The 22,350-nt window shown below is 38.5% G+C and overlaps 1 protein-coding gene across 1 annotated transcript; it reads left to right on the top strand.

The window, feature by feature from the left end:
* Positions 1-719: 719 nt before the first annotated feature.
* On the top strand, positions 720-22,303 carry LOC103105631 (serine protease inhibitor Kazal-type 1-like). The gene is made up of 4 exons (XM_007474088.3): positions 720-810; positions 15,845-15,876; positions 16,977-17,074; positions 22,182-22,303. The coding sequence occupies exons 1-4, from the start codon at positions 756-758 to the stop codon at positions 22,225-22,227; spliced, it is 231 nt and encodes a 76-aa protein (XP_007474150.1). The 5' UTR covers positions 720-755; the 3' UTR covers positions 22,228-22,303.
* Positions 22,304-22,350: the final 47 nt, after the last annotated feature.

Here is a 22,350-nt window from a genome sequence, read left to right as displayed (position 1 = left end):
TGTTATTCTTATGATAATTAAGGAAACTAAGGCAGACAGAAGTAGAGTGGTTTACCCAGGGTCACATAGCTAGTAATGTCTGGAGCCAGATTTGAATTCAATTGTTCTTGCCTCCAGGCTCAACTCTATTTACTTCACTACCTAGATGTCACACATGTAAATATACAAATTACATATATATATACAAAAATAGACATACGACCACATACATATACTAACTGACCACAGACACACACAGGGGATGGAGATCTAGAGAATGGGGCAAGAACAAGGAAGGCTCTGGGGCACAAACAGGTATGATTCTGGGGTCACACACACAAATTCATAAAGGATGAAGCCTGAACAGAGGGGTACAAAGACAAAAGGGACACAGGGGATAAAAAGGGCAGGGGAAGTTGGGGGCTAAGGATGGAGGCATAAACAAATCCCCTCACTAGATTCCTCAGGTGGACTGGAAGAGTAAGTCACCCACAACCCTAGATATGCACCGACAGAAGTTGGGGTTGAGTCGGGGCAGGGCAATGAAATTATTTGGCTATGGACAGTGTCTCTCTCAAGACAAGTCAGTCCAGAGGGTGAAGATCTGGTTAGGGCTGGCATATGGCAGTGGGTCACCTGAGAACATGTAAGTCAGCAGGTGGCATCCTCAGGCCCTGTGTGAACTATATATGGAGGACTTTCAAGCGCCTCTGAACACCTACACTCTGTTAAAAACTTTCAGTTTCAGGTTCAGCTAGAACTAAAGAAGACTGATCATGAGGCCCCTCAATATATTCCTGCTGCTCTCCATGGTTCTGTGCTGCTTCTTGGGTAAGATTCCCCTTCGGTACATTGCCCATGCTTTGGAGCCAGTAGCCCCCAGATGGCCCTTCATCCAGAACCCAATTTGACTTTAGCTGCACCCTACTGGATGTTTTTAAAAACAGTGTACAGGGATTAAAATCTGGTAAATTGGCTACATTAAGAATCTCCTGAGGCTGGAAGCTTCCTCCACAACTCTGCTGTGTGAGAGGGAATGGAAGATTGATTAGTTCTGCTTTACATAGGGGAAAACAGACACCAGAGAAGGGAACTAGCCCTCCAGTTAGTAAGTGAGAGGACCCAAAAGACACTGATTGGGTAATCATAGACAGGATTATTGCACTAAATGGAAGGATGAATGAGAATATCAACTTTAAAGAAAATGTGAGACAGAGACAGAAAGACAGATACAGAGAAAAATAAAAAGAGAAGTTGTACTTTTGGAGTCAGGAAGACCTAAGTTCAAATACTGTCTGAGAAATTCACTAACTCTGTGATCTCATGCAAATCACTTAAGATCTTTCAACCAGTTTCCTCATTTATGAACTGGGGATAATTTGTTGTTGTTCAATCATTTCAGTTGTTTCTGACTTTCCATGACTCTACTTGGGGTTTTCTTAGAAAATATCCTGGAGTGATTTGACAATTTTTTTTTCTGTAGTTCATTTTACACATGAACAGTTCAGACAAACAAGGTTCAATGACTTGTCCTGGGTCAAAGGCAAGGTCATGGCTGAGGCCAATTTTGAAATCTAGAAGATAAGTCTTCCTGACTCCAAGAGTGACACTATCAACTCTGCCATGTAGATGCCCCAAAGGTGGTGTAAGTGTTAAAATTAAATGGTTGAACTAAATAAATAAAAATGTGGTTGCTGAAAATATATTACTCAAGTCAGAATGACTTTTTATGGTAGTTTATTTACAAAAGGAGGCAGAGTAAAAGTAAGGAAAATGAGAAAGTAGATAATTCTGGCCTGGTCTGAACCAGGCAGAGCTCCAGAGGCCCTAGCAAAAGGGGTCCCAGAGGTAAACTAAACAAGGGTTTTAGCCAAGAGGTTTCCTCCAAGATGAGGGGCCTCTCCCAAAGGCTAGTACCTCCAGAAAAGCCAGGAAAAGGAGTCAGCCTTTCCACTCACCCACATGGCAGTTCTAAGGGAAAATCCAAGACAATCTGAGGTCCTAAGCAGGAACTACTTCAAGGTCAAATTCAAAGGTGAAAGAAATGGTCACAGGAAGTTACCACCATTTTTAAAGACAGTTCTTTGTGTCACCTCCTCTGTCTTCCTTCCATTTTAAGTGGACCAATTGTAGTTTTAGCTTTGCTTCAGACTGCACTGGGGGGTGGGGGGGAGTCAAATGTGGGTCATAGACCTCCCCCATCCCACTTAGGAATTAAGGGATTCCTGTTTGGTAAAATCTAAAAACAGCAAGGGGAGAGTTAATTCCATCTTTACAGTGGACAATAACTCCCAACTTACAAAGATGCTTTGATGATAGAATTAAATAATATGTAAAGAGTTTTGAAAACATTGAAGTGCCACATAATTGTTAGCTACTATTCCTTATAATCTACTATTATTCATTATTGTTTACTTAATCTAGTTTAATCCTAATGTGAATTTTAGATTTACCCCACCCTGCTTAGTCTAACAAATAGGAATGTCTATACCCCTACTTAAGGATTAAGTGTTTAGAAGGATGGCCTATGACAGACATGTGCTAGCAAATGACAAATCAGAAACAATTGACAAACCCCCTGGGCTGTCCTAAGTCAAGCTTAAGCTACCATTGGTATAAGTGAGGCATAGGAAGTGATGTAAAAAACGGTCTATATATTTTGCGTCACTTCCTCTCTCTGGCTCTTTTCCCGGAGAAGTGGCTCTGGCTCTTGTCAGCCATGGAGTTAACTCTGAAACAACAGCAACAAAAACTGGAAGCTTAGGACAGTACCTCCCCAATGTTCAGGTGAGCAGAGTTCAAATTTAACATAAAGTTCAAAGTAAGAAAATGGGCTGTACAGTGTAAGGGCCAGAAATGTAAGGGGTTAAAATTAAAGGGCTGAACTAAATTATATTAAGAGTATGGTCACCAGGATTTAATTACTTAATTCCAAATGATTTTTTTATTGTAATTTATTTACAAAAGGAGAAAGAGCAAAAGTAAGAAAATCAGAGAGAGGATAGGATTAGATATCTAACCTAATACACTAAGTATTGTGCTCTGGCCCCTGGCTCAACCCAGGCAGGGCTAATTATTCCTCAGCCTGAGAGGACTTCAGCAGAAGGCCCAGAAATGACTAAAGCAAGGGCTTCAGTCACAAAGCCTATCTCAAGAGGGGAGGTCTCTTCTGAGGCTAGCCTCTTCAGAAAATCCAGGAAAGGAGTCAATCTTTTTCATTAATCCACCTGGTAGTTCAAAGGGAGAGATTAAAGACTAGTCCAAGGTTTCAGGTCCAGTAAGCAGATTCTTCACCAGCCTCCAACTTGAACTCAGAACTACAAAGAACTCCTCATAGGAAGTTATAATTCCTTTTAAAGATGCGTCTTTGCATCACTTACTTATTACTTGTACAAATTATGGTCTGTAGTTTTGCTTAGGATTGCCCAGGGGACAGTCAGTGGTTTCTGATTTGTCACCCACTTTTGCACATGTGGGTCACAGACCTCCCCAACTCAAGTGTAAGTGCTGGTGATTAAATCTAAAAATGGGCAGGAGAGAGTTAATTCCATCTTCATATATCATATCATACATGCATATAGTACCCTAACATCACATTTACATATATATAATATCATCATATATCATCCGATACATCATATTATCATAATCAGCTTGCTTCTTTACCTTCTTTCTGAGTAAATTCCTTCTATCTTGTCTACTACTAAGAGTAATTTTTGGGAATTACAGAAATACCCTTTATATGTAGAAATATAAACATTTTTACCTTAATGAATCCCTTAAATTTTCTTTTTTTTATTTTCCTTTCTGGGCTTCTCTTGTGTCTCATATTTGACCTTCAATTTTTTTGTTTAGGTTTGACTTATTCCTCAGGAATGCTTGGAAATCTTCTATCTTATTGACTGACCATTTTACCCCTGAAAGAAAATACTCAGTTTTGCTGGATAGGAGACTCTGGGTTGTAAACTCAAATCTTTTGCCTTCCTGAATATCATATTCCATGGCTTACAATCCTTTAATGTAGAGAGACTTCTGGTGCTAAGTGATCCTGATTGTAGCTCCATGTTATCTGAATGGTTTATTTCCGGCTGAAGTATTTTTTTTTTCCTTGGCTTGGAGCCTCTTGAATTTAGCTATTACAATCCTGGAAGTGTTCAGTTGAGAATTTCTTTCTGGAGGTGATCTGGGAATTCTTTCAATTTCAATTTCAATTTCAATTTCTTGTTCAAGGATCTCTGGGCAGTTATCTTTGATATTTCTTGTAATACGATTTCCAAGTTTTTTGTCATCATGGCTTTCAGGTATTCTAATAATTCTCAGATTGCCTCTCCTATTTTCTAGGTTAATTGTTCTTTCAATAAGATATTTCATGTTTTCCTCTTTTTTTTTATTCCTTTTTTTCTGCTTATTGTTTCTTGATTTCTCTTGAAATCATTAGTTTCTGGATGGTCAATTCTGATTTTTAAGGCCTGATTTTCTTATGTTCATGTTTTGGTTCTCCTTTTGCAATTGGCCCATTTCTTCTTGCATTATTTTCCTTTCCTCTTGTATCACTTTCATTTCTCTTCCCTACATTGCCTCTAACTCTCTTAATTGTTTTTTCAAATCTTTTTTGAGCTTTTCCAGACTCTGGGTCCATTTCATATTTTTCTTTTGGAAATTGTATGTGTTTCCTTTGCTTTAGCTTTCCCCTTCTGGTCTGAACCTTGTTCTTTGACTCCATAAAATCTTTTAGAGCTGGGTGCTTTTTTGGTTGTTTGCTCATTTTTCCTATCTAATTATATATACGCTCTGTTTTCTGTAAAGTTAGAGTACTTCTTATACTTCAATCCTTCTTTGATGCTATTTTTGACTTATTTTCTGGGTTGTTACTAGTTTACCAGATGGTCTGAGGGCTGAGAGCTCTGATAGTCATCTACCAGTGCTGATTCAATTGACCCTTGAGATATTGCCAGCTCAAAGACTTTAGTCAGGCTTGGGTGTAAACTTTTGTTATCAGTCTGAATTTGATTAGGTCCGGTCCTGATAAAATTCTAATACCAGGCTTAGGCTCAAGGTTTTTGTTTTTTGTTTTTGTCTCAAGGTATTCTTGATTAAATCAGGTACACTCTTGATTGCCCTGTGCTGGAGATCCACCTTTAGTTTTGGTCAAAAAGATTCCTGGGAGGCTCCCCATGAGAACTGTGTCCTCACCGGAAAAGGAGGATTATGTTCTCATTCCAATCCCAGACTGGGATTCCTGGCTTTGCTCTGGGCCCATGCAGATTAGCCCCTTTCATCCCAGATTGCCTTGGTTGGGACTCCAAACTTCTCCACAGGTATGAAATTTAAAAGGGTGTGAGTAGGCTTGGACCACTACTTGCCCTGGCAGAATATCAAGGTCTGCCCTCTAGAAAGGGGACAGAACCTGTGAGAGCAGATGTATGTGTGGGGTGTAGTTTGCTCTTGGCTTGCTCTTCACTTGCTGCTAAACCTTCTTCTAGCTCTGCTCCCCACTTACTTCAGTTTCACAGTTGGTCTCTGCCTACCTTTTGGGTTTTTCTTTTTTTGAGTGTTGTTTCACTCTGTTTTCTTGTTAGTTCTTTCACTCCTATATTAGTTTTGTGGTGATATTTTACTCTTGTTCTGAGAGAATTTTCATAGTGAAACAGCATGGCTTTCCTAGTTACTCCTTCATCTTGGTGCCACCACAACATAAATTTCAGAAGAGGTAAGGAGTTGTGTGGATTGGGATCATCAATCACCATAACCATCATACCAATCATAAACAAATTATCAGCCCTAATAATTACCATTATATCTAGTATTTACTATATCCTTAATAAGAATACCTAAATGGATGAAATTTCAAATGTAAACACTGTCTCCAAGAACAAATTTATATAAGTTTAAAGAATTAGATTAGACCTCACAGGACATTAAGTGCATCCTTCCTCCTAAAGCAAGAATCCTTTCTACAGATGACCTGAGAGAGAATCACTCAATCTCTGCTTAAAGAATGCCAATCATAAAAAGCTCAGTTCTTCTGAAGCTCAGTTAAAAATATTACCCTACAGTTACTTAAGTTCTCACTCTTGGTGTCACATTAAATTCACCAGTCTCATTAACCTCACACATTGTGATAGCGAAAATATGGTTTCAAGACTGTGAATTGCCCAAACTGTAAAGATAATTTTTAGTGTCTTGATTTTATATCAAAAATAAGTGGTCACCATGAGAAAAATTCCCAAATATGAAATACCCGAGTCAGCTGGGTTTTATGGAGATTTTAATTAATACGAATGAAGGAATTAAAGAAAGGGAGAGAGAGAGAGGCAGAGGAAACAGTAGGAAAGGGCATAGGCCTAAGCTTTAAGAGAAACTAGTCAGTCCTTAATCACTCACCACAAGATCTTGTCCCAGGCAAAACTCTAGTGTTCAGAGAGACCCTCCAGTTCAGCTCCTGAGCTCAATTACGTTCAGCCACCAAGAGACCTTCAATTCAGCTTCCTAAAACTAAGTCCAGAGGCCTCTGACATCCTTTTAAAGAGAATTTTCTCCTATGTTGCCTCCCCTAAATTTTCACATCTACCAATCACAGTAGATGTTTTCCAAAGGACTGATCATTCTTAATTCACATCTTGTTATCACCTTCTTAATTCACATCTTGTTATCACCTTCTCTGGGTAGACTAAAACTTCTGAGTATTTCACACCTCTTTGCTAAGGTTGTCCCTTGCAAGTTGCCTGAACTTTTAGTGATTAATTTGACCTTCATAGGTACTTAGCACCCTTTTGTATTAGATCTAAAAATAGACCTAGCTTAAGGGCTTTTGCCTCACTATAAGTATGGATTAAGTACTTTTTCATTGTTCAGTAAGGAGTTTACAACTTTATCTTCCCTTAAAGTATGCCTAAGTATGGGTGGAGTAATTTTAAAGTTCCCAATACATTCCTGATCAAGTACCTCCATTGTATAAATGGGGAATAACCTTAACCAAATGTTCCAAGGTAGAGTCTGAGCAGTTTTAAGATTCACAACATCCATTACCAAATCTTTTCATTTCTACTTCCTCAGTGTCTGTTGAATTTATCTTCACTCATCTAGTCACCACCCTTATTTAGTCTCTTCTCCAATTTCATTTTGACTCTTTTTTTTAAACCTTTACCTTCTATTTTAGGATCCATACCAAGTAAATAGCCTGAATTTGACTATTGCAATATTTGCTCTACTCTCATCTCTCCAGTCCATCTCCCATCTAGTTGCTAAAACAACTTCCCTAAAGCTGAAGTATAACCAGGTCACACTTCTACTCAAATAGTTTTCAAAAGTCCATTGATTTTCTGTTACCTTGAGGATCAAATATAAACTCCTCCATGTGCCATTTAAAGCTCTTCTCAATTTGACTAACCACTCCTTGCTTCTCTCATTTGCACATCACTACCTCATTCCCTCCACATGCTCTGCAGTCCAGCCATTTTAGAACTATTTGTTTCTCACACCAGACACACCATCTCCCATTTCCTTCCCTGGGCCTGTAATCCTCTTCTTCACCTCTACCTCTTGAAATCCCTGGTTTCCAGAAAAACTCAGTCAACTTCTGCTGAAGACTTTTCTTATCTTTCTAGTAATTAGTACCTTCCTTAGCAAGGTTACATTGTTTCTACTTTCTGTGACATCTGTATACCTCCATATATGTAAATTGTAGCTTGACTTTGGGTCTTTAGTGATTTTTAGCATCTAATAGACCTATAATAAATATATATTGATTGACTGATTGAAAAAGCCTATGAGATAGTGATTGTCCCTATTTTGTAAAAGAGAAAACAGAACCATCAAGTGAAAGTGAAAGGGACCCTCTCTAGACCACACAGTTAGCTTCAAAGGAAAACCAACTCCATGTCTCTAATTCCCAATCCTGCCTTCTTTTAGCTACCTCAACTCATTTTCCAAATAATACATCCTTAAGATAAGTATAGCAGAAGAAATGCTTTAAATGATAGAGCATACTTTGTATTCAATCATCACTTTATACTTTCTGGAGCACTTTTGAACCTATTATCTAATTAGTGCCTTATTACAACCCCTTTGTGTTATGCAGAACATACATTTTTCAACTTGGAAAAATATAGAACCACTAAATAGTCAGCAAAACCAAATCTTTAATCAGGAAAGAGACAGGTCCATAATCATTGGCCACTACATAGAGCCAAGGGCCAAATTCTAGAGTCGAAACCCTGGGGTTCTGGGGACAATATCTCTGAGAGGATCACCATACTGGATGATGCTCCAAATAATAATAGATCATATGCATCTTATACATGTTTTGGGGAATTAAGTACATCAAATATACAATGATAGGATGTAAGCAGGTTTGGGAAAGAGACTGAAGCCAGAGGCTGTGGTGTCAGGGAGTGGTCTATTACAATGGATACTAAAAGGATGGTTCTTGCACAGGTGTTGGTCTTCTTGGGAAAAGATCTTTGACACAATGTGGGAAGTTTCTAAGACTAAAAGGGTGATTGAGCATTTGAGCATTTAAATTACTCCTATTTAGGACACTGAATGGGCACTGGAAGATCCCTTATTCAGTCTAACACAAAGTCATTTGGGGACTTACCTTAAAGTAAGTTCCCAAGGGAAATGGGCAAACTTGAGACTTCCAGAATTCACATTGATGTGTTGCTATTTCTATTTAGAAAAGCAGGTGAGTTCAGGTCTAAAGCAGAGCTGATCCCAGATCACATAGCTTAAGACAGAGCCATGCCTGAAGTCTGGGTCTTCTTCCACCAAATGTTCTAGCTTTAAGGCTAGCTAATATAATACTATTAATAATATTTCATGCACCATGGGAATGGCAGAGACTTTGGATTACTCCTTATCTATCCAGACATTAGGGTTATTTTTCTCTCAGCTCAACTACCCTTTTGGAGACATCTTTTCAAAACCCTGAGAAACACAATAATCCAGCTGGAAAGGAGATTGATTGCCTCAAAAAAGGAAAACAACAGTAAACAGAACTCTGATGATAATTAAGATGTCCAGAGATTTTAGATTTCTTTCATATGTATTTTTCCCTTATTGACTGGGAAAAAAACCACAGAACTATTAAATAGTCAAAATCACTCTTTAATCAAGGGCAAAGGGGGTTCAATGTAATAGTAGGCCTCGAACATAGAGCTGTACACCATACACAACTGCACAGAGTCCAAGGATTGAACTCTGGCCTCTCTGGACACTGTCCCCTGGGAGTGCCAAACTTGAGAGAATAACAATTCCAAAGAGCCATTGAAGTCGGGGAGCTTTAATATCTTTCTAGATGAAATTTGGGTGCTTAGTATGAGAGGGGCAGTTAATTGGTTTTACAATGACAAGAAAGGAAAATGAGGAGTTCAGGACAGGAATAACAGTGAGGGGCTGATGCTTCACAATGGACACAAAAGGGAAAGACCCAACCCAGGGGTGGGCCACCTTGGTAAGGTACTTTAGCCTAGGGGGAGAAACCATTGGGACAAAAGAGATACTTAACCTCTAATGGGATTAGCTATTTCTACCCAAACTACCAGGATGTGTATTGTTAGCCTGAGACCAGTGAAGTAGGACCTTCCCTCAGAGAGAAAACTCCTGTAACAAGGTCAAAACCTGGGGTTTCTACCTACCTCCAAACTAAATAAACTGGGGATCATCAAATTCCTCTAAGCTATAAGTTTGGGGACTTCTAGATTCCAGGTTGATACCCTCTACCAGAACAAATTTGCTCCTTCTGAGACCACCAACCATACATCACTTTATTAGATTGTTTCATGAGTTATTATGGCTAAAACATGCAGCTCCTGGGAAACAAACTTCTTGTGACAAATATTAGCACAATTAACTCTGCTCTATGCTCAGACCACAAAACACCTTCCAAGATTATTCAGAAAGCATTACCAGCTTGAAAGGACTTGCCAAAGAACTTCACTGTGTCACACCTCGGTGAGTTAACAGAATAAGGTTTTAGGGAAGACAGAGCAAAGAGTATACATTGATTTAGAGAAGAGAACTGAGATTTCAATCTTCCATTTATTACAAGGGTAACTTTGCGCCTCAATTTCCTCTTTTATCAGATCAGTAGTTTGGAACAGATGACTAAGTTCCTTCCAGCTTCATGCCTATGCTTCTAGGAAGGAAAGCTTTTCTTTACCAAGCATTTTGTTTACAACAGCCATGCAAGGAAGGGAGTATGAGTGTCATTATTAATAGTGTGCAAATCAGGAATCTTGAGTATCAGAGAGGGGAAATGATTCTTCCTATTGTTAACCTGGAAAAAAAAACAACACAGAACTACTGAGGTAGTTAGAAAAACTAAGTCTTCCATCAGGAAAGAGATAGTGTTCACTATTTCAGTGCACCTGTATCTCTTAGAGGATAATTGCACTAGATTATTCTCTGAAGAACAATAGAACCTTGGGAATTTATATACTTTTGGGGGAACTGGAGACAGGGAAGTATGATTGTTTGACATTACCAGGGTTACAAGGGAAAAAGCTCAAACTATACTGACAGGGTACAAACAGGCTTGGGAAAGAAAACATAGCCAGAGGTAGGGACATCAGGAAGTGGACTAATTATAATAGATAGTAAAAGGATAGTCCCTGCCCAGGTGTTGGCCTTCTAAGGAATGGATCTCTGATACAAAACTAAAACTAAAAGGATATTTAACATATGATTAGGTTGGCTAGCCCCACCTAAACTGGGATTATCCATTACTTTAAGGTCTATTGTTCAGTCTGAAATAGGGAGTCTGAGACCTCCCTCAAGGTGAACTCTCATGGGACAAAGGGCAAACTTGGAGTCTCTATATTTTAAATTGACACTATCTTCCACAAAAGAGTTTCAGGCAGACCCAAGACTGAAACCCAATTCTTTGTACTGAAAATCCAGTGATTTTCCCAATCCTAAAATCCCTTCCAACTCTCAGATCTGAGGATTGGAAGCCAAGAACGAGAGCACATAAGGAGTCAAATTAAGCTGAAGTCATTTGAGAAGTCATCTAGAAAAGAGAAGGAAAAACAAGCTTTCAGAATTCTTTACTTTATCCACTTTGAAATAAACTTATAGAATGTCAGAGGGAATTGAGCCCTTGACATGAAAGATTATAGAGAGCTGATGTATTTAAGGTATGGAATAAGGTATATATTCTTGTAGACAGTCATTAAGGGAATTTGCTTGGCTTGACTAAGGATTTATATTAAGAGAAATTATTCCTTTATTTTTTTTCTGTGAGATCATGGGAGGAAACAATAGATTTCTTTTTAATATATTTTAGAGAAGTGGGAGGATGTGACATGTTGCCTACACTTTCAGATGAGGTCATTATATTAATAAAATTGAAAGTGACCCCCCAAAAGAGACAGTAAAAAGTGATATAGAGAATATTTGTCTAGTTCACATTTTTGTTTGGGATAGATTTCCTCTAGTCAGATTCCTTAAGAGTACAGTGGTTCCTAGATACCTTAGTTTAATTCATTCCATAGCTAAGCTTGTAACTCAATTGGCTCATGGGTCAAATCAAAGTTCCCCATTTAAATGAAAAGAAATGCAATTAATCCATTCGGGCCCTAGAAAAAAACACTCAATTTTTTTTGTTTGTTTTATATGCTTTAAAATATGAAAATGTACTTTATAATAACAACTATATTTATGTATAATAAGAAAGAATGTAAGGAACTAACTTGCTGATGAAATGTTTTTTACCTTCAAGATCAGTTTCAGATGCTGGAGAAGATCTTTTTGTGCTGTAATAGTTAAAATTAAATTATGAGGCTGTTAGTAGCTTTAGTAGCTTTATTACATCAAAGTTTACATTCAGAACTAATATGTTCAACTCCCTTCAGTTCAGTTCATTATATCCCAAAGTTGACTCTGGATCTTTTATTACAGTTTGTGGTTACTGCAGACTTCCTTATGGCACCTCCTTCAAAAGATCTTTCTTGATTTAGGGTGTTGGTGAGTTTCTTTTCTGTTATGGGCGGGAAGGATACCCTTGGGTTCGGGAAGGATACCTTTTGCAAGCATGCAAGACTCCAAAACTTAGCTTAAAAACAAAAAAAGAGATTTATTAATTTAGAAGGTAATGTTGAGAGTGGCCAGGAGGATAACAAGGTGGGGAGCAGTTCCTTGGGAGGACAGCATGAAAGGAAAGGCTGTTCCCCCATGGGGATAGCATGGATGGAAAGGCTGTCCCCTAGATGACATCAGTTCTGGGGTTTATATACACTTTAGATGCTAGGTCCTGTGACTTGGAGAGTGTTAGTCCCTCAGGCATTTGGTGGGGGTGAGGTGGTCATCTGACTGGGGTCTGCCTGGAGGCATAAAGATTCATTTCTTTCTCCATCTTAAATCTAGAGGACAATCAAGGAGGATAAACATCTCAGGACCCTAGGTGGGGTCATTGGGTGTTTCTAGGTTAAGAGTCACAAGGATGCAAAGGCAAGGGAGTTTCCCTGATAATAGTTGGCCTGGGTTTCTGGGGTACAGTGCCCATGTCATTTTCCTTGGATTTTAGGATAATTATGCAATCCCCCAGAGGAGGGTGTTGACCAACACCAGAATCACTCTGGGGTACATAGTTGAGTTATGGGGTATATGAATCAATTGCCAAAAGAAAACCAAAACCCCTCAAAAGAACCTAATAGAACAGAAAAAAATTAAATTCTGGGGAAAATATATGTATATATCAAAATTTTATAAAATTATGATAAAATCATAACAAGTCCTTGATTTCAAGGCCCAAATAAAGTGATTTATGTCCTACAAGTCTGCAGGACAAATGCAGCAATATTGCACTTACCCATCCTCAAACAGAACTATAGAAAATTGCCATACTATAAAAGAGAAGGGAATAGATTTTGAGGTAAAAGGGAAATATGTGATTCCCTAGTCTGATTTTTTCTTCAATATCAGGGATAAGGGAGCCAAAATGAAAGCCAATCTAAGGTACTTGTAGGAAATTTGGAATGGGGAAGTCCTATGTCTGAAACTGTCTAACAGTGGCTTCCTCAAACCTCAAAACAAGTCCCCTGTCTTGGTGCGGATCCTCATCAATCCCACAGGGATTGGTGGTCTTCTTGACCTTGTGCTTCTAACATTGTACAGTGGCTCTTATGTGATCCCTTCTTCTGAAATCAGCCACAATTATTAGTAAAGGCCTCATAATACTTAATTATTGGCAGGTTTCCATAGTCTAAAGCTTTTGGATATGCATTGGTATTAGGGCCTTTGTAAACTTATCCTTCAAAATTAAAAACATCAATACTGATTCCATGTATTTCAAGTACAAAAATAAGAAGAAAGGGAGAAAAAATCAAATATCCCATTGCAAATAAAAAAAAATCAGGAAATTATAATTCACAATGTGTCAGTCAAGCAAAGGCAAAACACAAAGGTTTCTCACTCAAAAGTGAGGTCTATTTCCATTATAACTTAGCCATGATCCACAGTGTGAGTGCACAACTATTTTTATGAGGTAAAAGTTTAAAACAAAACAAAAGTACAACAATTAATGCAGATTCTAAGAAATACCAAAATCCACAAAATCATAAAAACCTATTAAAATCAATTGATATTTTTTGCTCATTTTTTTTTTGCTTCTGATGTAGGTTGTAATCATTTTGATAGAGTCTATCCATCATTATCTATGTGACAATTAACAAAGGCAAAAGGAGCAAAAGATCATTTAGACAACATGTGACCTCCTTGTTTTGCAAGCTGTAGTAATGTCTCATTACTGTGGACTGGAATTGTCATCCAGGGCAAAACAGAGTTCCAATGTATCTGGTGACAAACCCAACATCCATGAGGACCTATGGTTTTGCCATGGAAAAGAGTTTGTCCAACTTGTCTATGGACTTTTCTAATGGTATTATCTCCAATCCAGTCATAGGAGGAAGATACAGAGGAAGACAATGTAAGAGAACATATACCTAATAGCCAAAACACAGTAACTGAAAGTGATATAATGAGATGGAATATTTGTGTGTGTGTGTGTGTGTGTGTGTGTGTGTGTGTGTGTGTGTGTTTTATTTTAATTTAATTTAATTTTTTTGAAAATTTTATTTAATTAGTCAATTTAAAACATTTTTCCTTGGTTACAAGAATCATATTCTTTCTCCCCCCTCATATTCTCCCCCTACCCCTTCCCATAGCCAATGAGGAATTCCACTGGGTTTAACATGTGTCCTTGATAAAAACCTATTTCCTTATTGATGGTTCCACTAGGGTGGTCATTTAGAGTTTACATACCAATCATATCTCCATCCAACCATGTAATCAAGTAGTTGTTTTTCTTCTGTGTTTCTACTCCCACAGGTTTTCCTCTGCATGTGTATAGTATTTTTTCTCATAGATCCTTCCAGTTTGTTCAGGGACATGGCATTGCCACTAAATGAGAAGACCATTACATTCGATTATACCACAGTGTATCAGTCTCTGTATATAATGTTCTCCTGCTTTTACTCCTCTCACTCTGCATAAATTCCTGGAGGTCATTCCAGTTCCCATGGAATTCCTCCAGTTCATTATTCCTTTGAGCACAATAGTATTCTATCACCAGCATATACCACAATTTGTTCAGCCATTCCCCAATTGAAGGGCATCCCCTCATTTTCCAATTTTTGCCACTGCAAACAGTGTGACTATGAATATTCTTGTACAAGTCTTTTTTCTTATTATTTCTTTGGGGTACAAAACCAGCAGTGTTATGGCTGGATCAAAGGGCAGACAGTCTTTTAATGCCCTTTGGGCTATGGTTAGATCAATTCACAATTCCACCAGCAATGTATTAATGTCCCAATTTTACCAGATCCCCTTCAGCATTTGTTACTTTACTTTGCAGGTCATGTTAGCTAATCTGCTAGGGAAAATTTGGGTTAGTCAGATCAGGAAGGATCAGTGTAGCATGTGAAAACAGGAGAGGTGGTTCCTTGCAGAACCAGGGAGGCTTTTGCTTAAGGCAAATAAAACACACTTCCTTGTTAGGTAAAATCACCCCTCAGGGTATAGCCTGAGTTTTAGTTAAGAGGTTGGGAAAAGTTCTCTCTGTTCCTTCCCCCCAGGAGTAAAAAGCCAGTGGCCACATGCTTTCAAATGGGCCTACAGGGTAGAGGACTGGGGCACTAACTCTGAGGGGTCTAGATTCTGAGGGTCTACTGGGGAAAGACTTTGCAGGGAGCTACTTCACTGCACTGGCCTGGGAGGGCAAAAGGAAAAGAAAATAACTGATATGGGGGTGCAAAAATCTTGGGTGGAGAGCACAGGCTATGGCCAGTGTCCCTGGGATTTTACCATTAGTAGGCAGCTTTAGAGATCTTTTTGCTATACTCCCAAATGCCCCATCTAAGCTAATAGTGGAGGATATGGGACTCAGAAAGGCCTTAAAAAAAGAGAAAAAGAGAAATGGACTCTCAGGAGGAAGATAATTTCCTTTAAAGGGCTAGAAACTGTGGAGATTTGGGTTATATCTGGGTTTTGGGTCAGGAAATCAGAGCTTAATTCCCCAAACCTGGTTCTATTTGGGGAAAAAAAAGTTAAGCTTGCTCCCCCCCTCCCCCCAATACTTAACCCTTTCTCTCCAATCCTAGGTATCCTGATTCCCAGATTCAAGGATTTGAAATAATGGATAGAAAAACGCCTGTGCCTTTGTTTAGGCAACTGAACTTTTATCTCATTTTGCCTCATTTCAGGGGGCTGGGGTTTGAAGAAAGACCTGTGCAGTGGCAGAGGGGTGTGTGGAAAGAGTGGAAGTGTAATCTGGACTCCTCTGTCTCCCTTACTTTTCCTCTTCCACTCCCTAAGTATCTGTCATGCAGACAAGACAATTCTAACCTTTGTAATTTTTATTTTCTAGATACTGTTCAAGTTAAAAAAGAACCCCGAGAGGTAAGAAAAGTTTCTGCTTTGTCTCTGTCCATTAAGCATTCAGCACATAATGGGAATGACATATCACAGATCCATCATTCTTTGACCTAAGATCATTAGTGTGTTCCTAACCTTAGACAAGAGAGACAACCGTCTCTCTGGACTTCAGTTTCCTTCTATCTTAAATGAATAGAAAAGATAAAGATAATCTCTGAACTCTCACATACTATGTGCTCTATGTTCTCTTGTCCCTTCTTGCTTCTAACATTTTGTGTATTCTGATGTTGCTTCTAGCTCTAACATTTAGAAATGTGTATCTGTACACTGAGGTCTCTTCCAGCTTTGATCTTTCGTGTTCTGTGCTCTGACATCTCATGTCCTATATTCTGGGTACCCTTCCAGCTATGATTACTGTATTCTATGCTCTGACATTCTCTGTTTGGAAATCTTTTTGTTTGGAAAAAGCTTTGACATTCAGTGTTCCATACTCTAGGTAGGCTAACAGCTCTTACATTGTTCTGAAGTCCCTTCTAGGTCTGATGTGTTCTGTTCTAAAATTGCTTCCAGCCCTGTGTACTCCATTATTTGTTCTAAGAACTCTCCCAAATCTTCAATTGTAAGACAATGACATTCTGTGTAATGAAGCTAAACAACTTCAGAGATTGTTTTCTTCCTATTGACAAAAGAAGAAAATAATTTCAGTGTCTTTTGTGATTGTGAAAATCAGCTTGTTGATAAAAAAGAAAAACAAATGGAAGACAGGAAATATTCTTGGAAAGAGAAAGTGGCCTCACTCTATCAGATCCAAACAATTCACAGAGGTATTTCCATTATTTGTTTTGTGGAGAATTGGTTGTATGTTATTCTCCCCATTAGATTGTTGATGGCAGTCTTCCTATGAGCATGGCATCTTGCCTCCCCACTCCTTGAAGAGATGGAACTGTCTTTTACCTTTCTTTGTATCTTCAGTGCTAAGTACAGTGCCTGAAACATAGTAGGTACTTCATAAATGTTTATAGCCTGACTGCCTAAAATGGTTGGTATAGATCCCTTCAGGTTTTCCAGCTCAGAGTATATGAGTTTCTGTGATATTTGTTCATTTTGTTTCATGACTGTTTTAGGCTAATTGTGATTTTGCTAGTGGATGCAATTATGACCCTGTCTGTGGCACTGATGAAATTACCTATGCCAATGAATGTCTTCTGTGTATTGTAAATAAGTAAGTACCAACATATTTTTAAGAGATGACGTTTTAAAGCTTCATTTAAACTAGGAACTTGAGGGGGCCCTAGAGTTCTTCTACTCTAGAAGTTCTTGTTCTGTAGTCCACAGACCTCCTACCAATTGATCAGTGGAAACATTTCATGGGATTGTGACAAGGAAATCACTTTAAAAGACTGATATATATTAATTTAAGGTCGCCAAGGAATTCAGCTATGTAATTCCTAAATGAAAACTCAAGTCAGCAGTCAATCTTTTATGGAGTTTAATTACAATAGGAGGAAGAAAGGAATTAGAGATAGAGAGAGAGAAAAGGGAGAGAAGGGAATAGGGCTTAAATACCCCTTCTGTTTAGGCTGGGCCAAAAGGCCCAAGCCCTTAGATAGCTGGGGCAAAGAAAAGAGATCAGTCCCTATTACTCACGTGACCAAAATGGAGAAACAGTCTCAGAGGCCCCCACCTTCAGCTTCCTTCAGAGCAAGCTTCTCAGAGCACACTCCAACCACCCCGACCAACTTCTCAACCACCTCCCCTGAGTCTTCAGACCCCTCTCTCTTTAAGGAAACCATCCAAGTTCCCTCCCCTCACTTCTCATATCTACCAATCACTGTCCATCAATTTCCCTGTGCCAATGGAGGCTCTAGCTTAACCCAGGACCGCCCAGAGGTCTCTGGCTTTTGCACATGTCTGTTGAAGGTCATATTTTCAAATAATTAAATCTTTGATCCTTTGCTACAGCCCTTTCTAAATCCTGTTAACCTGAGTAGGGTAGAGATTGGAATAATTAAATTTTGATCTAGGCTGCAGTCCTTACTCAATCCTGTTAGGACTGAATAGGGTGGAGATTGATTCCAAGTATCTCCATTGTATCAATTCTAAAATCAATCATGACTCAAAGAAATTCCTGTTCTATGCTTAAGCATAGGTCAAAGTCCTTTCCATTGTTCAGCAAAAGGTTTCTGTCCTAAAGTAATCTTAAGAAGGGAGGAGGAGGAAACTCTCATGCCAATGGGGTTCACATTCCAATAGCCAAGACCCACTATCAATAGGGAATTTTTCAAGTATGAAATTTCCCAATGGTGAAATTTCCAACATTTATAAGTCTAAGAAATTTTGAGGTTTACAGGATCCATGAGGAAAAAACTGACATTTTTATTTTTTCTAGCCTCACATTGAAAATTCTCATTTCCTTCAATTATGAAAGTAAGCAACAAAAATTATTTTGACATGGGGACTACAGGCTTCACCAAACTGCCAAAGAGGAGTGCTGACTCACCCAAGATCTCCCAGGAATGACTCTCATGGGATTCCAGACTACCTCTGCTAGATTTTAATCCAGTGTCCTTACCACTATACAGTGCTTCTTCCAATTATGCCTGGCTAGATTCTACCAAGCCTCACACAATGAGTTAGGTCAAATGAACAATGAGAAGGGAAGGTTGGAAATTAGGTGACCACTATAGTGATGTCAAGGAAAAGGACAGGGGACAGTGAAGAGTATCCCATGAAGAGTTCCCTTGAGTATATTTTATACCATGGAGGAGATAGGGAAGAATCCTGATCTTATAGTCAGGAAACTTGTTATCTAGTCACTCCATCTCTAAGATTTGGATACCTCTTTGGTAAAATGAGGGATTTGGGCTAGATGAACTTGAAGGTCACTTCCTTTAGCAGTTCTCTGGGCTACAGCTTTATGTTCTAAAATCCTCCTATCAGTAGCTCAATGTACATTAACTAGAGTGGATGCTGATGCATAGGTTAAGGGTACAAGAATGAGTTTAGAGCATGACTTCCAAATCAAAGCCCATGGATCTCTACTGTGATTCCCCTCTGCCTCAGTATCCTTTGGCCAAGATATGGTATATTCCTTGTCCTCCAGGGTTCTCGACAGTATAGCTGGAGAAACCAAACACATGCACTTGAAGTAATAGGATATTATTTCTAGAAATAATAGAAGAATAGAAGAAATAATAAAAGAATCAGGAGGGCTGAATAACATGGTGGGTACTCATAGCTTCATTGTAAATCTCTGGTTTACTCTAAATTCCTGCCAAACTATTTACTGGATGTTCCTAGCACATGACATTCCATCTTCTCATTTTATGTCATTGCATAGGAAGTACCCTATTCCTGAAATGTCCTTCCTCCTCATCTCTGCCTCTTGGACTCCCTAGCTCCATAGACAGTCTTTTCAATTATCACTTACTGCATAAAGTAGGTGATGTTCCCAAATCCTACCAGTACTTGAGTCATTCTCTTCATTCCTCCAATCAGTTTCTTTGTACTTACTGAGTGTACATTTTTAAATTTCACTCATCCATGAGGGCAAGGATTATTGTAATTTTTAATCTCCAGTGTCTAGCAAAGAATATGTACATAATAAATGCCTACAGAATTAAATTAGATCAAACTTGAAAGACCACTTAGTATAGAATAGAGAATATCATATCTAGGGGTAGGGGTTCTAATAGAATATGAAAGTCAGGGGCAGGTAGATGACTCAATGGATTGGGAATCAGGCCTAGAGATTGGAGAGCCTGGGTTAAAAATCAAACCTCAGTCACTTTTTTTAGCTGTATAACTCTTACCAAGTCACTTAACCCTCACTGCCTAACCCTTATTTCTTTTCTGCCTTGGAACTAATACTTAGCATTGATTATCAGATGCTAGAAAAGAGTTTTGAACAAAAGAATAATATATAGGACAACTATGTTATTTTTTTTAAACCCTTACCTTTCTGTCTTGGAATCAATACAATATTGTATTGATTCCAAGGCAGAAGAATAGTTAGGGCTAGGCAATGGGGGTCAAGTGACTTCCCCAGGATCACACAGCTGGGAAGTGTCTGAGGCCAGATTTGAACCTAGGACCTCCCATCTCAAGGCCTGACTCTCAATCCACTGAGCTGCCCAGCTGCCCCCAGTGATGTTATTTTAAAGAGGAAGAAATTGGATTCCAAGGAGGATAATTTGTTTGTCCAAAGTCACACAAATCATTAGCAAAAGAGCTATAAGGCAAATCAAGTCTATAATTTCCTGTTCAAAGGAGAGAGCTGGTTTTGACCTGTGTGAGAAGCAAGGGAAGTGAAAGAGATAAGACTTGAAGGATCATTATATTTTGTAGGAACAGAAAGGAAAGAGGAGGACCTTTCTTTAGGACTTTAGCAAAGGAAGACATTGATGAAGGAACCAAGGGATGGCTGTGCCTATTGATACTGTGGCATCTGAGGGCTAAATGGAGAATGAGGATTAAGATTTGAAGTTCTTCTGTGCACAGGACCTATTTCCAAATTATCCTGCATCTCTAACCTAGTTTTGTTTCCCATTTTATTGAGGACTGTGACCTTCAATGAGGCGTATGAAGAATTCCCATTTCCTGGGATGCACCAGACAGCTGATGGTTTTAATCCCTTTACAAACTGAATTTGGAATCATTTGGCAATTTCCCATGGTCTGGCCAAATGGCTGAGACAAACCTTTACACATCTTTTTTCAGTATTTCGAGGGAACAAGCAGATATAAGCCAACTTTGACATTTAAAATCCATCAGGTCCCACAGTAAAATCCCTTCATAAAACACAAAATGTGAGAGCAGAAAGGACCTTAGAACCCAGAGCATAAAATGTCCCTTAAATATATATGTTTTTACTGACTAGAAACTCTAAGGCTGTTCTGTGTAAAAGTCTAGATAAAGAATTCATGAACCTCTTTGACAGTCTAGGGGAAGTCTTCTCAAAATCATATTTTTAAAGGCATAAAACAAAAGACAACATAGGATTACCAAGGAAGCTAAAATAGTCAACAAATTATATTAAAAAGGGTTCACATTTCCCAGTTAAGAACAGTTGTTAGTCTTTTGCTGCCAAGTCTATTGTCCTAGTTCAGGGTAAGAAAAATGTTATATGTGTTTTGTATCAAAAGTAAGGTTTATAGTTTTTAAGTTTCAGGTGTGTTAATTTAAAAAAAAATAAAAAGAGTAGATAATAGAGAGTTTAGAGGATGTCACTGAAGATGATTAAACTGAAGGGGACCATGAATACTAGCATTCAATGGATTTAATTCCTGTGGGAACTAGGATAACTAGAGGAAGAGAGGCAAGGAAGAACCATAGGATGATAAGGCACTTAAAAATAATAATAGTTTCATTTCTACAGCATTTAAAGGCAGCTAGATAGCATAGTAGATAGAGCACTGGGCCTGGAGTCAGGAAGATATAAGTTCAATGTTGCCTCCTAATACTTAATGGCTGTGTGACCCTAGGCAAGTCACTTAACTCAATTTACCTCAGTTTCCCTATTTGGAAAATGAATTGGAGAAGGAAATGGCAAACCCTTTCCAGTATCTTTGCCAAGAAAACACCAAATGGGTTCCAAAGAGTTGGACAATACTGAAACAACTCAACAACATAAGTATTTACAGTATTCCAGGTACTGTGTTAAACACTCTATAAGTATTACCTCACTTTATTCTCACAACAACCTTGTCACAGGTGCTATTATTGTTCCTATTTTGCAGATGAGGCAAACAGAGATTAAGTGAGGTGTCCAAGGTCATATAGCTATTGAATGTTGGAGGCTGGATTTGAACTCTGATTTTCCTAATCCAAGGTTCCCTATCTCTATCTACTCTGCCTCCTAATTCCACTTGAACTTATCTAAAGGAAAGAGATAAACTAATAATGATGTTTGAAGGGACTTAACCCATTGAAAAGAAAACTGAAAGAGAAGAGGATATTAATCACTGCTTTTGATACCAGATGGGCTGTGGAGGTACAGAAGATGCTCCTTGTTCTGCTTGACCCCAAAGGGCAGAAACAGACTAATGAGCAAAAGTTGCCAAGAGGCTAATTTTTGTTCCAAACAAGAAGTTTCCTATTTAGAACATCTGGCCATCCATGAAATAGCTGACATTCTGGTGTTCTTTGTTCTAAGCTTCCTTCCAAAAGTTTTAATTCCACATTTTAAGGTTCCTCCCTATTCTAATGTTCTATTTTGACCTTGTTCTGCTGATGACTTTCTAGGCAGAGGTTTTATTACTCTTTCAAGATGTAATTTTTTAAAAAATAAAGGTGATTTATAGTGCTCTCTCTGTTAACTTTTCTTCCAGGGGAAGAAATTTTGATGCCCTCATCAGAAAATCTGGGAAATGCTAAGAAACCAAAATATCTTGGAGCCCCCAGTAGGGTGGTACCATGGCTAGCCAGCCTGAGTTATTAATAAATACATGAGATTGACTGCTGCTCTTCATGTGATTTCTTGTGAAAAATATGTTGGGA

This window comes from Monodelphis domestica, chromosome 1, assembly GCF_027887165.1.
Source record: "Monodelphis domestica isolate mMonDom1 chromosome 1, mMonDom1.pri, whole genome shotgun sequence".
Classification (NCBI taxonomy): domain Eukaryota; kingdom Metazoa; phylum Chordata; class Mammalia; order Didelphimorphia; family Didelphidae; genus Monodelphis; species Monodelphis domestica.
Note: the sequence above shows the minus strand (reverse complement) of the source record. Positions and strands in the feature narration are given on the sequence as shown.

Coding starts and splice junctions, on each gene's coding strand:
- LOC103105631 (XM_007474088.3), top strand. CDS start 756: ATGAGGCCCCTCAATATATTCCTGCTGCTCTCCATGGTTCTGTGCTGC. Junction 811..15,844: donor GGTTCTGTGCTGCTTCTTGG/GTAAGATTCCCC, acceptor TTTATTTTCTAG/ATACTGTTCAAGTTAAAAAA. Junction 15,877..16,976: donor TTAAAAAAGAACCCCGAGAG/GTAAGAAAAGTT, acceptor TGACTGTTTTAG/GCTAATTGTGATTTTGCTAG.